The 18,553-nt window shown below is 35.2% G+C and overlaps 1 protein-coding gene across 1 annotated transcript in view; it reads right to left on the bottom strand.

The window, feature by feature from the left end:
- Window positions 1–18,553, bottom strand: part of LOC134256041 (galanin receptor type 1-like) — a 65,411-nt gene that overhangs the window by 12,531 nt on the left and 34,327 nt on the right. The window contains exon 2 of the mRNA XM_062738632.1: window positions 14,903–15,020. Within this exon, the coding sequence (XP_062594616.1) occupies window positions 14,903–15,020 (118 nt within the window). The remainder of the gene's footprint in view (window positions 1–14,902; window positions 15,021–18,553) is intronic.

The following is an 18,553-nucleotide window of genomic DNA, read 5'->3' as shown; positions in this document are numbered from 1 at the left end:
ATTTTATATAGTTGTGTTTAGTAAATGAAAAGTTTTGTACCATCTTAAGTTAACATGGAAAATCAGGTAAACTTATTTTACTAAATTTATTATATAGATTATTTCACGAGTGTCTATTATTCACACAGAGATTAATCACTAAATTTATTATTACATGTATTTAGATTATTTCACAAATGTCGATTATTCACACAGAGATTAATTTCAGCATGGGCTTTATTTCCTGACAATGTTCTAAAAAAAATATGTGTCTAATTACTTGTTTATTAAAGTCCCTGAACTTTTACCAATTTTACTCAAGTTATTCAGTTTGGCAACGGGATGAGGGACAAATTACAGAGTTCTTCAGGTGCTAAAGTCAATGCAGGCTCATTTGAAAAAGGCTCACAGTCCTGGTTCTTTCTATGTATTTTCCTTATGGCATATGCTGTATGAATGGTCATGCAATAATAATAAATAAATCAATAAATAAATTTAAAAAATGGGTTATAATGAGATTTCCGGTGTAAGGTTTAAAATGGGGCTTAATTTTTTGGCAGTGCTGGTTTCTGCTTTGTCTCTAAGTTGGTAGATAAAAAGTTTTGCTATCTTCACACAGATAAAAGTTGCTTCAGTTAAAATTCTATATTCACAGATTTAAATTCACAAAGGATAAATTGTTTAGGTAACTGTTTTTATTTATTGGGAATTATAAGATTAAAATAAATAAATAAATATATAAATAATGCTTAAGGCGAGATTACCTAACAGCATAGGAGATACAAATTCTTTTTTGGGGGGTGGGGGTGTCAGACACATATTGATCCACAGGCTACGTTACAATCAGATCCATTTCCATTTCCATTTCTGATCTTTTTAATAGTATGCGTTTACTGTTAAAAATATATATAAACAAGAGGCCCACGGGCCTTATAGGTCACCTGAGTTTCATGTAACAACTTTCCAACAATTGAATTTAGTTTGTGTTTTAAACCAGAGGCCATGAAATTCACAATTTTGCAAAGAGGCACTACTGCTTATCATAATTATACACTTAGCAATGCTTACTAGATAGTCACTTAACACCCATAAGTAGATCAGAGTAAGTAAGAGAAAAATGCACTTCCATTCTAAACCATGCAATTGTGCACCCCATCCCACAGAAACCATAGACCCTGGGGCCACATATTTCAAAATTTTATCATTATAAATGTTATTTCATCAAATATGGTTGATTGATACTAATGAGTAAATTTCAAAGCATTCATTTATTTTCAGACTATGTACCCCCCCCCCCCGATACCCCTGACCCAGGGGGGCATGAAATTAACCATTTTGCTAGATGCACCTTTCCTCATCATAAATATATATATATACTTAGATCATTGGCATAATACCCAGGAGCAAAGGAAGAGATTTTCAAAGAATTTATGTAATGTAGAGCCTCCCTCTCCTTACACCAAATAGCTAAACCCCTGACATAGGGGCCATGAAATTAACATATTTGGAAGAGGCACTCTTGCTCATTATAACTATGTACTTAGTTAGTTTATTTAATACTCAGGATCAGAGGAGAATTTTTTTTTAAAAATAATGCATTTTCACTGAATAATCTATATAGCCCCGCCCTAGCACTAGAACCCCTGACCCTGGGGCCAAGAAATTCACAAATTTGGAAGAGGCATTCTTGCTCATCATAACTATGTACTTAGTTAGTTTATTTAATATCCAGGAGCAGAGAAGAAGATTTTCAGAGATTCAATGCATTTTCACTATATAATCAATAGAGCCCCGCCCTAACACCAGACCCCTGACCCTGGGGCCATGAAATTCACAAATTTGAAAGAGGCACTCTTGCTCATCATAACTATGTACTTAGTTAGTTTATTTAATACCCCAGAGCAGAGAAGAAGATATTCAGAGATTCAATGCATTTTCACTATATAATCAATAGAGCCCCGCCCTAACACCAGAACCCCCGACCCTGGGGCCAAGAAATTCACAATTTTGGAAGAGGCATTCTTTCTCATCATAACTATGTACTTAGTTAGTTTATTTAATACCCAGGAGCAGAGAAGAAGATTTTTAAGGAAATAATGCATTTTCACTATATAACCTATTTAGCCCCGCCCTAGCACCAGAACCCCTGACCCTGGGGCCATGAAATTCACAAATTTGAAAGAGGCACTCTTGCTTATCATAACTATGTACTTAGTTAGTTTATTTAATACCCTAGAGCAGAGAAGAAGATTTTTAGAGATTCAATGCATTTTCACTATATAATCAATAGAGCCCCGCCCTTACACCAGAACCCCTGACCCTGGGGCCAAGAAATTCACAATTTTGGAAGAGGCATTCTTTCTCATCATAACTATGTACTTAGTTAGTTTATTTAATACCCAGGAGCAGAGAAGAACATTTTTAAGGAAATAATGCATTTTCACTAATATATAACCTATTTAGCCCCACCCTAGCACTAGAACCCCTAACCCTGGGGCCATGAATTTCACAATTTTGGTAGAGGACTCAATGCTTATTACATTCATGTCAACAGTTAGCCTGCTTGATGTCCAGGAGTAAAGAAAATGATTTTTAAAGATTGCACTAATTTTAGTGGTTTTGGCCCCACCCCTCAGGCCCCAGGGGGCGGGGACCATGAAATTCACAATTTTTGTTCCCCTTTACCCATAGATGCTGTATACCAAATTTGGTTGAAATTGGTTTAGTGGTTTCAGAGAAGAAGCTGAAAATGTTCAAATGTTAACACACGATACACGACACACGACGGACGACGACGGACGAAAACGGATAGCAATAGGTCACCTGAGTGACTCAGGTGACCTAACAAAATCTAGGCTGTCCACTTTCTTGCAGAATGCACTTGAACTTCAGTCATGGCCTATTTGGTCCTGTTTTGGTTTACTGGTCTTACTTTTTCTTTATTCATCTTATATAGTAAATCCTTTGATGAAAAAATGATGAAAATAATTATTTTCCTAGGAACATGATCAAAAGGAAAATTCATTTCATTCATACACAGACATGTTCATGTGTGTGATCATCTTACCAGTAGTGAATATTTGCCTGAGTATCAAATAATTTGTTTAGAATATTATACAAGAGGCCCATGGGCCTTATAGGTCACCTGAGCATTATGCAACAACTTTCCAGTGATTGAATTTGATCCATGTTTTAAGCCAGATGCTATAGCATTTACAATTTTGATCATCATAACTATACACTTAGCAGTTGCTTAGTTTGGTTACTTAATACCCATAGGCAGGGTAGGGGAACAAAAAATGCATTTCAACAAATCAGTAATATTCAGCAATAATCAGTAGTGCCGCTACCACACATGAACCCTTGACTCTTAGGCCTAGATCCACACATTGCACAATTTTTGAAAAGGCATCCTTGCTTTTCAAAAGTATTTGATTAATACCAAGGAGCAGATTTCAAACAATTCATTATTTTTCAGTACAGACCCCCCTCTATGGTACTACTGACCTTGGGGCCTTGAAATTCACAATTCTGGAAGATAAGGGCCCTTGCTCATAACTATATAGGTAGTTCATATGCTTAATACCCAGGAGCAGAGAAGAAAATATTCAAAGATTTAATGTTTTTTCACTATATAATCAATAGAGCCCCTCCCTAACACCAGAACCCCTGACCCTGGGGCCATAAAAATTTACAATTTTGGTAGAGGCATTCTTGTTCATCATAACTATGTACTTAGTTAGTTTATTTGATACTATGGAGCAGAGAAGAAGATTTTCAAAGAATTCGTGTATCTTCACTATATAATCAATAGAGCCCCGCCCTAACACCAGAACCCCTAACCCTGGGGCCATAAAATTCACAATTTGGTAGAGGCACTCTTGCTCATCATAACTATGTACTTATGTAGTTTATATAATACCCAAGAGCAGAGAAGAAGATTTTCAAAGAAATAATGCATTTTCACTATATAATCAATAGAGCCCCGCCCTAACACCAGAACCCCTGACCCTGGGGCCATAAAATTCACAATTTTGGTAGAGGCACTCTTGCTCATCATAACTATGTACTTAGTTAGTTTATATAATACCCAGGAGCAGAGAAGATTTTCAAAGAAATAATGCATTTTCACTATATAATCAATAGAGCCCCGCCCTAACACCAGAACCCCTGACCCTGGGGCCATAAAATTCACAATTTTGGTAGAGGCACTCTTGCTCATCATAACTATGTACTTAGTTAGTTTATTTAATACCCAGGAGCAGAGAAGAAGATTTTCAAAGAAATAATGCATTTTCACTATATACTTATTTAGCCCCACCCTAGCACAAGAACCCCTGACCTCAGGGCCATGAATTTTACAATTTTGGTAGAGGACTCAGTGCTGATTACAATCATGCAAACAGTTTGACTGCTTGATGTCCAGGAGTAAAGAAGAAGATTTTTAAAGATTGCATTAATTTAAGTGGTTTTGGCCCCACTCCCCAGGCCCCAGGGGGGCAGGGATCATGAAATTCACAATTTTTGTTCCCCTTCACCCATAGATGCTTTGTACTAGATTTGGTTGAAATTGGTTCTGTGGTTGCAGAGAAGAAGCTGAAAATGTTCAAAAGTTTACGACCGATTGACGACGAACGACGTACGACGACGGACGAAAACAGATAGCAATAGGTCACCTGAGTGACTCAGGTGACCTAAAAAAGCTTACACAGGGGCATTTCCCCATCAAAAATATCAGTTTAAGACAGTTGCCATTCGCATGTGATATGATATGTGTTTATCCTTCATTTGAGCAGTTAGCTTAATTATTTTATGTTTACACATTAATCTCATATGGGATTAAGATGCATTAGTCGGTGCATATGTACATGTAGTTTACTTCCATGCATTAGCTAGTGGGTACAAATACAGGTTAACTCCTCTGAGCTAAGTCAAAAGCATCTCTTCGTGAACCTCGTCGTGAACCTATAGCATGCTGGAGTGAAATACAGGTTAGCTAGGGGATACAAATACCAATCCACATGTGAGTAGGAGTTAAAGTTTGATAGTGCTAAGATTAGATAAACTTCACCAGAATTTTAGGGTATTAGATAAAGGATAGGTTTCCACTTACTTAGCATATTAATTTTCATGCTCTCTATCATATATCCATTTTTACAGCCTTAAAAAGAATTTTAAGTCTATATTTTTAATAACCTTTTCCATAGCATATTTTTGCAGGGGGGAAGGGGGGGGGGGCAAAATTCACAAAGTAGGAAGTGATTTTTATTGGTGTAGGAAGATCATGCCTTTTTGATAAAGCATCAGCTGGGAAGGGATTTAGAATAAAAGTTTTAGTCATATGTGCCTTACATGTCTGGTGCAGTCCATCTACATTTACAAATACTTAGGGGTAAATACAAAGTCCTCTATTGTGTTTCTTTGCTTGAAAGATAATTAGTAGATACAAGATTTAATCTATTTTGCATGGTCCTTGGAAGAGCTTGGTTTCAAAAATAAGTGGTACTTGTATGACCTCATTACTTCAGAACTAGCAAGATATATTACAAAATACATTTATCACAAAACATGTTCTGCAGTTTACAAATTGGGAATAAGAACACTTAAAATTATTGTCAACAATACAGGAACAGCATAATCATGCTGAAAGGGGAGGGGGAGGGGTAGAGAGTATAGGTGCTCATTCATCTTGTTTGTAATCTTTGCAGCAAAGTATTTTACAAATTTTTCTTTCATATCACCTTAAAAATAAATAAGAAATAAAATTCAAAAAATGAATAAACAAATAAATAAAGGGGGGGGGGGTTAAATCTAGATAAGACATATTTTCTACATTATTTTCTTGCATTAGTCCAGTTAATTCTTTCTTTCTGACTTGGTAATATAGCTGGATATTAATAATAGAAATAGAGACCCTAAGCAATACAACTTCTAAAGATATAAAATCAGGGAAGGGGGGGGGGGCGTTAGGCACGATTGATTTGAAGGGAAACCAGAATTACTTTAATGCAGCAGATCTACAGTGGGTTGGAAATGAGAGAGAGTGATGTTCACGATTGATGGGTTGCTGAGGGTTTTGAGTAGGCTAGGAGTCCATGGTGGGTGGTTAAATTGAATTTGCCTACCCCCACCAGGTGGTGGTGCATGGGCACTTACGGTGCCCATGTGGCGAAATCGTCACCTTCAATTTAACCATTGAACTGTTGATTTTGTTGACTTTTTGTGGTCGATGTTGATATATGTGATGGTTGATGTTGATATATGTGATGTTGACTTTGAAAATTATATCTTATATAATGTAAATCTAAAGCAAAATAATATAATTAAAAGACAATTTGTGTTGAAATGTGTCCATAGCACAAATGAGGTCAACCCAGCGTGCTACTTTTCCCGTCAGGGAGGGCACAACTTATGTTGATGTTGGGAGTATGCCAGTTTGCCGGCTGCCCCACTGTTGTGTAGACCACTGTGGACAATACCTGCCAACTCGAATAAAACATTAAACTAAAAATACTTAGCATTTGTTTATTATATATAGGTCTTTGATAATACCGCATATTTGAGTTCATCTCACAATATGCGTCGTTATCAAAGCTCTATCCTTAAATTATATGTCATCATTCACCACCTTTTTGTGAAAAAACTAATAAATGAGATAAGCCGGAATTTATTTATCCATCCATTCAGTGTCGGTACTTAGTCACTAGGTTTACAGGTTCCCTTTTCTATACGTCAATGAAAATGAAAGGTGGGTGATGAAAGTATCCCATGTATTCTTCTGTATTATGAAATACCCTCCCACCTCAACCCTTTAGCTAGTTGTTAAGTATATACCCTTTCTCCTTTTGTTTTTTTTTAAATTACGTTTACATTGTTTTACATGGGTTAGCTATACCCAATTTATTAAAGTTGGGGAAATGTTATTGAGAATTTTTTTTTCTGCTGTGGGTTTGTTTTTTTTTGTTGTCTTTTCAGGTATCGGATATTTCGTTGAAGGAGACTAACGATGATGATCAGAATTGCCAGCTATTTCCGTATTCTAGGACCTTTGGAATGATCTCTGGCCGAATACCATGCGTGACATGGGTCAACTTGGCAAATTATCCATGATGTCGAGGAGTTCGGGGAAAGACAGTAGACTATACTTCACAGTGGTCGTATTGGCGAAATCGTCACCTTCAATTTAACCATTGAACTGCTGATTTTGTTGACTTTTTGTGGTCGATGTTGATATATGTGATGGTTGATGTTGATATATGTGATGTTGACTTTGAAAATTATATCTTATATAATGTAAATCTAAAGCAAAATAATATAATTAAAAGACAATTTGTGTTGAAATGTGTCCGTAGCACGAATGAGGTCAACCCAGCGTGCTACTTTTCCCGTCAGGGAGGGCACAACTTATGTTGATGTTGGGGGTATGCCAGTTTGCCGGCTGCCCCACTGTTGTGTAGACCACTGTGGACAATAACTGCCAACTCGAATAAAACATTAAACTTAAAGGCCGAGATTTTTAACCGTACGGTTTTCTCAGGTAAGGGGAGGGACTAAATTTTACATGCGTGGTACCCCGAGACATTGATGGTCGTGCGGACCGTGGGAAGCGCTAATCCCTATACACAAACAGCATACACAGGAAGTATTATCTGTACAGCTTGCTTACCTACTGTTCATTATAAACTTAGTAGATCTCGACATCGTAATAAAAAATATCATTAGTAATAGTAAATGATCATTGTAAAATTCCATAATTTCTGACATATTAAATATCAAAACAAGAAGAAATCTCACCGGTCGACTTTTGTGAAAAAAAGGAAAAAAAATCTACGGTATGTACCTTACATTGTTTGTCACAGCAGCAATGACTTATCAATGAGTTCGTTGTTAAAAGAAATATAATGAAATACAGGTATAAATTCAACAGTAAAATACTCATCCTTGTCTGTCCCTTTCAAAATCTTAAAAACTATTCATAATTATCGTAAATATCGATTCAATTAGAGCTTCGATCACGGTCAAATAGAAACAGTTACTTCCCGTTTGTATAAAAAGTCGCGTGGTCCTATTTTTAGCAATGTACATTCTGTATCTTGTGAAAAATTTGTCATAACGATGCATGGTTACGTTAAGTTAAAATTACATACAAATGTGTGTATTTTATCGATAAGTAAATTCAGATTATAATTAAAAAAAACTTAAAACAAAATCTTGATTTATTGCTAACTTCTGTATTTCTTTTAAAACTGTTTTTAACACCTGTGACCTTGAACGGAGGTAAAAACCCACGTAGCAAGAAATGCTCGGTTATAAAAAGGGAAAAGGAAAAGAAAGAAACTCTAAATACTGTAATACTTGTCCAGGCGAAGTTGTTACTAATCAGACATTTTGTTTTCAACCTTACTATCCATTTCAAGCAAAAAATGTGACCAGGTTATTTTCTCCTTTATTTTCATCGTAATTTTTTCGCCGGGTCTCAAACCAAGAATCTTTTCACGAGTAAAAACAAAATTTCAGCCACCTATGCACTTTTCATTAGAAAAAAAAATTACACGATTTTATTTTATTGAAACACTATGAGAACATTTTCATTTTTCAATGTTTGTAATACAGATAATTATAATCAATTATAATCAAGCTAAAATTGTTTACATCGAAATGACCCCTCATTGCGATGGCAATTTAGCGGTCAACATCAGAGGACCGAAAGTTAATTTGATGGTGGCCACGCGTGTCAAACAAGGTGAAAAAGATATACACAGGGACTAGCAGCTAAATGTCAATCATTTCCAAGTACCCAATGATGGACCTTAATTTATTTGATTGACGGGGGAATACAGACCAGGTAAATCTGAAGGCGGTGCTTATTATCTCGGGCTTTAAATACTTAGCATTTGTTTATTATATATAGGTGTTTGATAATACGATGTTGCACGGCTTGTGTGGCAAAAGTAGTTTTGTATAGGAACTTTCCGTGCAAGCTGTTGATTGGTTTTCAGTTCGCACGGCGTATTTTCATTTGATAATTTGAGTCATGTGAAAGTGGATAGGGGGGTTTATATAACGAAGCCCGTACTACGCTACAACGATTTCAGCTAGTTGTATGGCGGCAATATTTAAAAAGTATACAAGGAAAAGAAAGATGGTGAGATGCTTATGAATGTAATTTACTCATAATTAACCTATATATTTTTTGTGAACTTCACTTTGTTGATGAACTTGACTTTTCTAGAAATTCGTAGATGTCCAACGGAAACTCGAGTATCTTTTTTTATTTAAATTGCGAGTACTTGTGAGTACACTCAAAATGATTTTTAAAAATATAATTCTGTAGATGAGCAACGGCAACATATATAAATTCAACACTGCACAGGAAACTTCCCACTGCTCATTTTTTGAAGTATCGAATACAAGTAAACATTTGCAGCCCTAAACTAGCAAGTAATGGCGCCTCAATGCGAGTGAAAAATTTAAGGCAGTTAAGTAATAAAAAAAAATTCACAAATATAAAACAAATTTTAAAATGTTGCCCCATGATTTGTTCAACATGGATGAAACTTAGATTGATTGATTGTATATTGTTTAACGTGCCTCTTCGAGAATTTTTCGCTCATATCGAGATGCCATAACTTGCCGGTGGAGAGCTGCAAAATTTGTCCTATACCCGGGCGACGAGACGATGAAACTTGGAATACAGGTATATATCCTTTTCATACCAACTGCTTTACCGTCACCATAGTCCAGCCGGTAGCTATAGAGTGCTCGTTCCTTGATCGGAAGTATGTGTGTTCAAAATAAGGCCGTGTAAATCGATACAAAATATGCATAAACTGTTTCTTCGCCAAGGGCACCATGAAGTTAAACTTGTGGGTTTAATTTTTTCATGAGACCTTTAAAAACCGAGGATATGTATCACGACACGATAAAGAACCCTCAATGCTCAAATGCCCAAAGTGCCTTGTGAATGGTCACAATTTGGAGCCTTTCTTCGGTACATTATGATGTCTCTATATGAATGAACTATTCTTGAACGGGAATAAGTCAGCATTCAATCAAACATATAGTTTTCAATAATTCGTATTGCCTTTTTAAAAAAATGAAGTAAAAAATTCAGATTTTTTTTACTAAAAAAAATATATAGTTTGTTTCTGAATATAAACATATTTGGTTCCATGAATTTTCAAAAAATAAAGTAAAGGTTAAGTCAAAACTTTACATTTATAAAAATAAACCATAACTTTATCACTATAATACTTTTTCATAGGCGTCTGATGCAATTTGAAAGGGGGGGGGACTAACCCAACAAAAAAAGGTAACCCACAATTTTCAATTCCTATTTCATGTTTAACTTTGCCCCCGGTTCCAACGCCTATGTTTTTAGAAGTCAAAAATAAAAATATTGAACCACGAACTTCCAAATAAATCGTAAAAATTATAATTGCTTAAATCAATTTTGTATTATACCGATGTAAAAATCTTATCCCTACCTGAGGATTGACTCCTCCTCTGGGGCTCATGATTAATCTACTCTAGCTATCATAATATAAAAGATTTTAAATAGAAATAGTAAGTAAAAGTAAGACGCACCCTTCCTTATCATAACTCATAATTGTATAGAGTTTATCAGCTTAATAACCAGAAGCAGAGGAGAAGACTTCCAAAGTTTTAATGCATGTCCACTACATTAGAGTCCCTCCCTAGCACCAGAACCCCTGACTCAGGGACGTTAAAATTCATAAGTTTGAAAAAGGCAACTTTCCTTATCATGACTATGAAAATAGTTTATTGGTGTGAAACCAAGATTTTCAAAGTACTAAGGATACAATCCACAATCAAATTTTCTTATCTCCTACACAGAATAGTAAATGGTATTTTTTCTTTTTTTTTTTTTTTTTTTTTTTTTTGGTAGATTACACTAAAAATACACAATTTTGTGCATCGGTTTTTGATTTTCATGATTGGTGTTGCCGTGGTTACTAAAAATAGACATTTCTGTGAAATACTTTTAAAATGTTACTCCTCCTACAATGTACAATGTTTGCCTGATTTCACTATAACTTGGCACACACGTAGACTGCACTAAGGAATATAATTCTGTGCATCGGTTTTTTTTTCCATGAATGGGTTGCCATGGTTACTAAAAACATATTTTTGTAAAAAATACTCTCAAAATGCTACTCAAAACACAGTTTTAGTCTGATTTTAATATGTGGCATGTAAGTAGACCACTAAAAGATACAAAATTGTCTCAATTTTTTTTAATTGATGAATTATGTTGCCACGGAACATACGAGTGTTGACGTCTCCATATGAGTGAAAAATTCTTGAGTGGGACGTTAAACAATATACATTCAATCAATGAATTAATTGATTTTTCGATGAAGTTAAGCTTATATTTTATAATTATTTAATTATATTTTATGAATCAATTTTTTGTGTATAATTTTTTTTCGATTATCACCCAAAATTGTACATCAATAAGGAGACCAGGGATAACCTTATACTGTACACCAATAGAGAGATTAAAGGTCGTTTTCTTTTTATTTGAATGCGCGTCTTTTAAAAGAAGTATGGAATTAATATGTGTATAATCTTTAAGATTTCTTTCATACACAACGTAATGAATGTAAACTCATTCTGTACGGTAATGGCGAACACTCAAAGTGTTAATGAACGTATTATTCGAAATAAGAAAAAGACCTACGCCAACCTGCTAAAAGGGTCACCATCTTTGCTAGCCAAGGGATTCCAAACTCAAGTAGATTTAGGATCGAAAAAAACTTTGCTGACGAAGATTAAGGGTCTCAGATGTTTGAAATTCCATGTTTTAGGAAGTCTTCTAATTAAGCAAATGTATCACGAGTAGATTTCAATATATGTGAATTGGAGAGGATTTGTTGCCTGATAAAATTTAATACAAGCATCCTCATTTTTGGAATTCAAAAGAGAACCTTAGAAGCTAAAGAAAATCAAACATCTATTTCTTATGGATTGGATACAAAGAAGATTTCAGATATCTTGGAGCGATGCTAATGCTATTAAGATAATTCTTGTAGTGTAGTGTTATTAACCTTCTCCTATAACCAGTCAGTGACACGGTAAATGGTCTATTCTTGGATACAAATAATATAAACTAAGTAACTTTGATTTGCATCCTTAACAGCCTAAACGTACATTTGAGAATTGATAAAAAAAAAAAACAAGTTTTATTACAGCACCTTTATTTAATCTTACTTTCTAAGTCAAAATCTATTTGGGGTACTTTTTAGCTCACCTGAGCCGAAGGCTCAAGTGAGCTTTTCTGATCAAAATTTGTCCGTTGTCTGTCGTCGTTGTAGTCGGCGTTGTTGTCGTCGTCGTCGTCGTCGTAAGCTTTTCACATTTTCATCTTCTCCTCAAGAACCACTGGGCCAATTTCAACCAAACTTGCCACAAACTATCCTTAGGTGAAGGGCATTCAAGTTTGTTCAAATGAAGGGCCATGCCCTCTTCCAAGGGGAGATAATTATGAATTAATGAAAAATTAATGGCATCTTTCAAAAATCTTCTTCTCAAAAACCACTGGGCCTGGAAAGATGAAACTCATGTGGAGGCATCCTCAGGTAGTGTAGATTCAAATTTGTTCAAATCATAACCCCTGGGGGTAGGGTTGGACCACAATGGCCGATCAAAGTTTAACATAGGAATATATAGGGAAAATTTTTAAAAATCTTCTTCTTAAGAACCACTTTTGCCAGGAAAGATGAAACTCATATGGAAGCATCCTCAGGTAGTGTAGATTCAAGTTTATTCAAATCATGACCCCCGGGGGTAGGGTGAGGCCACAATGGCCGATCAAAGTTTAACATAGGAATATATAGGAAAAATCTTTAAAAATCGTCTTCTCAAGTACCTCAAAGCCATCATTAGTGATATTTATATGGAATCATTCTCAGGTAGTTTAGATTATAGTTTGTTAAAATTATAACCTCCAGGGATAGAGTGGGGTCACAATGGGAGATCCAAGTTTTACATTAAAATACATATTTAAATCAAAGTACTCAGAAGTACAGAGAGCCGGGCTCATTTACAGAGTAGAATGGATTTCTTACATGAATCACGTTCATATTCTGATGAAAAAAATATTTTAAAACTATCAATATAAATGATAAGACACTGACAGTGAGTTTTTCAATCCGAATACCACGGTCCGATTTTGTCAGAATCGGAATTAATCTGGTACCGCAGCTGAATGTAAACAAACAGGCCAATTTGGTTCCCTCTCCTGCTTTACCTCGTATGTGTAGAGAACTACGGTAACACTGATTATCAAAAATCCTTACGCTAATGAACTATGATCTTTGACTTGTGAAGTTTTCAAAGTCATTACTACTAATGTTTATTTTATACAGATAAAACTTCGTTTTATATTTGTTGCTTTATTTAGCGTTTGTATTATCTCAAAAGCGGTTGAGAGTAAGAACTATATTTATGCACGTAACTTTAAAATGGCGACTATGGGGTCAACATCCTGCCTTGAACAGGATCACATAAGCCGGCAGTTGCTCTTTGAGCAATAAGCCCGGCTAAAAACTCTTTTTCTCAAGAATAGCAAAACCATGATTAGTGATACTAGTATTTATATAGAAGCATTTTAGGGTAGTGTAAAATTAAGTTTGTTCAAATCCTGATTTAAATTCATTCAAATCATGGCCCTGTGGTGTAGGAAGGGAAACAATGGGGAATTAAATTCAAATTTTTATGAAGTTATCTATATAGAAAGGAAATGTTTAAAAAAAATCTTTTTATCAAGAACAGCAAAGTGATATGCTGTATTAATATGAAGGCATTCTCAAGTAGTATTAAATTCAAGCCCCCCCCCCTTCAGTAAACTTTTCAGTTCTGATCTCATTTGTGATTTTTCCTAGCTGCTTTGCTCAGGTGAGCGATGTGGCCCCTGGGCCTCTTATTTAGTAAATACTTTCACCGAACATAAATCCATGTACAAATGTATTATCTCAAAGAGCACAATTAAGGCAGGTGTGACCGGTTGGCAGTGGACACTCACTTCGCCATGGCACCAGATCCCACCTCTGATGTCTTAGAAGCTCATGTTTGCTTGCTCCTGATTTGTTTGTTTCAATGGGCTAGTGAGCTTAAATACTGTCTGTTATCTCCATTTTTTCTTTTCAGAATAACCCATCAAATTAATCTTTTCTAGTGAAAATAAATATATCAAATATTCATTAATTATACATTGTTATAATCGAAATTAAACAATGATCAACATTCAATAATTTAATTTAACTTTTTATCAAGGGTTTTATTATCAGCTTTATATGCCACTATACTGACATGTTTATTTCTATTCCTGAACTGTGAGTCGGCTAATGTTTGTTACGCTATGGTCAACCTTTTGATATTTTTAGCTCAACTGAGCCGAGGACTCAAGTAAGATCGAATTTTGTCCGCTGTTTGTCGGTAAAGTAAACTTCTCACATATTTATCTTCTTCAGAAACACTGGCTAATTTCAAGCAAACTTTGCACAAAGGATATTCGACTAAAGGGGAAACCTTTGGATTTAGGTTTGATAAATCATCTGGTGTGGCAGGTAAGGCTTCAATGGGGGATTCCAAGTTTTACATAGGGATACACACATGTAGGAAAATATTTTAAAATCTCCCCCCAAGAACAGCAAAGCCATGTTTATAGTCATACTGAGTAGTTATATGAAACATTTTTAGAAAGAGTCGATTCATTTTGGTTCAAATCATGACCCCATCATTGTCCAAATCAAATGCTGCCCAAACGAAACCAAAGCTTACTTAAACTTTGCTTTTGCCCTCTGATTCTTATTTCTTTGTCTTCTGTTGTTCTGTGGTTGTATATTAAATATATTGGGGGGAAGAGGATTGCGTCAAATACGAGGGAAATAATTCTTACCTGTATGATCTTACTCTTTTAGGATGTACAATGACGAAATAACGGTCGAATCCTATCGCCGTTAACGTCATTACATTGACGGACATGAAGACCACCATCAAGTACTGTACCATTTTGCCTAAAACATAATAGAATATCAGGACATGTTAAAGCAAAAAAGATGTATTCATACAGAACAGATGGCGGTATTGCTACAAAAACAGATCAAGTTCGTTATAAGTCATTGCATGATACATGTTTTTGAAGATCGTATTATTGACACAGTAAAGAATATAGCAAGTTAAATCCCCCCCTAAAAACCAGCACTGTCTGTCGAGACAGTACCCCCAATGGCTTGTACTTATAATAAAGAAAGAATAGTAGCACTTGGACTTGAAACTTTACGATAGCAATAAATAGAATAATGATCCATAGTTAAGTTACTTTGCATGCAGAATTAAACTGAAGCGAGGGTAGCCATTTAAAAGAATATTACAGAATTTTTAATATTTTAGTTACAATGGCAATATCAGTCATCAAAATAAAAAAAATCTATAAAAAACAATTACTTAATTCATAGTAGTCTGTTTGCATACCACGTTATATTAAAATCAGACCAATATGTGGGAGCAGTAGCATACCTTAAAAGCATTTCATTAACGGCCGCAGCGGCCGATCTATTTGTGGTCGTGTTAGAAAGTGCACATAGGGAAATGAGACGTTGTTTTTTTTATTAGTTCAGTAAAATAATTCTTAAATGATGACATGTACAAAATAATGAGTAAAATATATTAAAAACTTGCTCTAAACTAAGTATTGATTTTCCGTATAATAATGACGTGGGACAAGTGCATGTTGAATAAGTTTGAAAAAGTTCAACTGGTAAAAATTATTTTGAACAAGCTAGGGCTGCAAATGACAAATGGATTATTAATTTTTCCTACATTTTACACCGCGCCTTGCAGCATAGCCGACTCTGCAGAAACATCACGTGACAAAGATCCAGGGTATCAGCACGACGCTTACATCTTCATTTTGATGACAGTAAATTCTTATCATTTATCATTGACTTTATTACATCGATGAATCCATTCTATAAGCAAATGCACTAAAATTTCTACTTTTTAAATTTTTTAAAATTATTTTGCATTGTAAACAGTCTGAAAAAATGATCAATATTTCAGATTTGAATATCTTGTGCTTTTCTTGCATGGATGCTTTTAAAATTGTGAAAGTACTATTTGAAATGCTAAATTTTGTTTGCGGCCGATTTGATCCTTTGCATCACATTGCTGGATTAGATATGGATTGGCATCATTTACAACTAATGTTGCAAAGAGTGGTGAAAATAGTTTGTTGTGTGAATGTATTATCTGCTAAGAACAGTCTAGATAAACCATAGACAAGCATTTACATTGGGGATATAAAACCAAAGCTTTGTTATTTTCAGGAATGGTATTTCTTAGCTGCAGATCTGTAGCTCTCCGAAAGAAATATATTGATAGACCGGAGAGCTACAGTGCCACCCATTGAAAAAACTGTATATTTATTGCGCACGAAAAAGTGCGCTCAGTTCTCGATTTATTTCTCCATGTTTCTAAAGCTGTAATCTCAAGATATTACTAACCGTGTGTTCCTAACATATTCTTTCGCTGTTTCCACAACCAAACATTCCTCATAATTGTTGTTAATAGTCTTCCTGACCCGGATATTGTAATCATCGAACATTTTGCTTATTTATACTGCCATTTTGGTTTCAAAGATAATTCGGTCCAATATGCTTCGTTCGGATGTCAACCACGAGAGTACTTGTTAGAAAATAAGGGGATTTTTTAAAATCTTTCATTATTTTCAATTGAGAAAAGAATTAAGAATCGAGCGCACTTTTTTGTGCGCAATAAATATACAGTTTTTTCAATGGGTGGCACTGTAGCTCTCCGGTCTATCAATATATTTCTTTCGGAGAGCTACAGATCTGCAGCTAGGTATTTCTATATTTTATTTCATTTTAGATGGTTTACTTCTCCTTTAAATCCATTAAGAACAACACAATTTTTGGATATACATGTAGCAACGACACGCAGCAGCCCTAAATATACAGAGCGGGAATGAGTGTTAAATTTTGAAAATTTACGAACAAGTAACATTCAAACTAACTTCATGCATATAAATCTTAATACAAAATATACGGCAAATTGAGTTAATTATAAGTTCCGTGAAACATTTAAACGATCACACAGCGGATACTGGCTTATCCATCTTTAGCGGACCCCGAACGCCAACGTCCATGTCTTTTGAATATCCTTTCCGAAATTCCTCGTACCACAAATGCGGTTGCTCCACCGGAACGCAAACTCTGAGAGGACGTTCTAAGTTTTAAGAACTTGTATCCAACCCTTTTGTTGTAACATCTAAACAATATAATTTGTTCAAACCACAAACTGTGCAGCCCGTAATCATTGATGTCATTCACAATGCCAATATATGCTTCAATGAATATTTCACGAACTGTGGTAGAAGACAACGGTTTAGCACAATTACGTAAAGAGTATTCCTTTCCTGTCTTAGAAATTGCACAGAATACAAAATCCTGAGAATCATCGTGAACTCCATCTAAACGATTGATCGATTGCACTTGTTCAACGTCCCTCTCGAGAATTTTTCACTCATATGGAGACGCCACCATCTAAACGAAGTTAGGAACAAGACGCATATCCGAAAAGGTTCTTACAATAACAACTCTAGTACCATGAAATATATGGAATTAACAAACAAAATTCAAGCTCAAAAGTCCATTAGACAATACAAAATAGGAAAAGAGCAGAACATCAGAAGTGGGATCAGGTGCCATCTCTGTATAAAATATCAGCCTTACTAGATTCGATGAATATTTCAACATGATCATGAAATAATTGGATGTCAGGTCTTTCGAAATTAATAGCTTCTCTACTACGTAAAATTCTGCGAATGCTAACAGTACCATACTAACAATTCTCTGATTATAAAGATTATTTTTATCAAATAGCTTCAAACACATATCATGTAAATTATCAACAGTTATTGGGCTCTTTCTTTGAAATAGGCTTTGCATCTTTACGTTTTTCACCTCTCATAACATTTTAACAAACTGGACATCCGTCGGAGACGTAAATCCAACAAGATTACGAGCCCGCTCATCAAGAAGCATAAACAGCGTCAGTTATAGATGATGGAGAATGAGCCTATTGAGTTAAACATGCTAAATAAATGGATACATGTAAAGTTTTAGAAGAAAAAATATCACATTCCTCTATCTATAGCCCATTTCTCACATCTCGTAAAACTGTTGCAGATTTTGTAGATCGTGGAATCCGCCCGGGAAGCTTGAATGATCCCAGGGAGAACAAACTTTTTCACGTAACTTCAGAGGCAATTCATTCAATTCTATCAAAAACCTGGATTGTTCCATACTATCGCCTGCTCGCTTCACATTACAAATTCTTAACCTCAGAGGACACAGACGACGTTGATCCTTGCAATTCTCTTAAGTCTTGAACTGTTCCAATTGCACAGCCATGTTTCTCTTCATATCTATTGTTTGGTCGTTCATCCTATTTAAAATGGATTTATAGCATGTCTGCGTTAGCCCCGCCGGACATTTCTTCGTTATCCATGTCTGTACCGTGCTCTACG

Source organism: Saccostrea cucullata, unplaced genomic scaffold (assembly GCF_032062105.1).
Source record: "Saccostrea cucullata isolate Sc308-1 unplaced genomic scaffold, CSIRO_AGI_Scuc_v1 ctg2761, whole genome shotgun sequence".
NCBI classification, from domain to species: Eukaryota; Metazoa; Mollusca; class Bivalvia; order Ostreida; family Ostreidae; genus Saccostrea; species Saccostrea cuccullata.
This window is presented reverse-complemented; position numbering and strand designations above follow the sequence as displayed.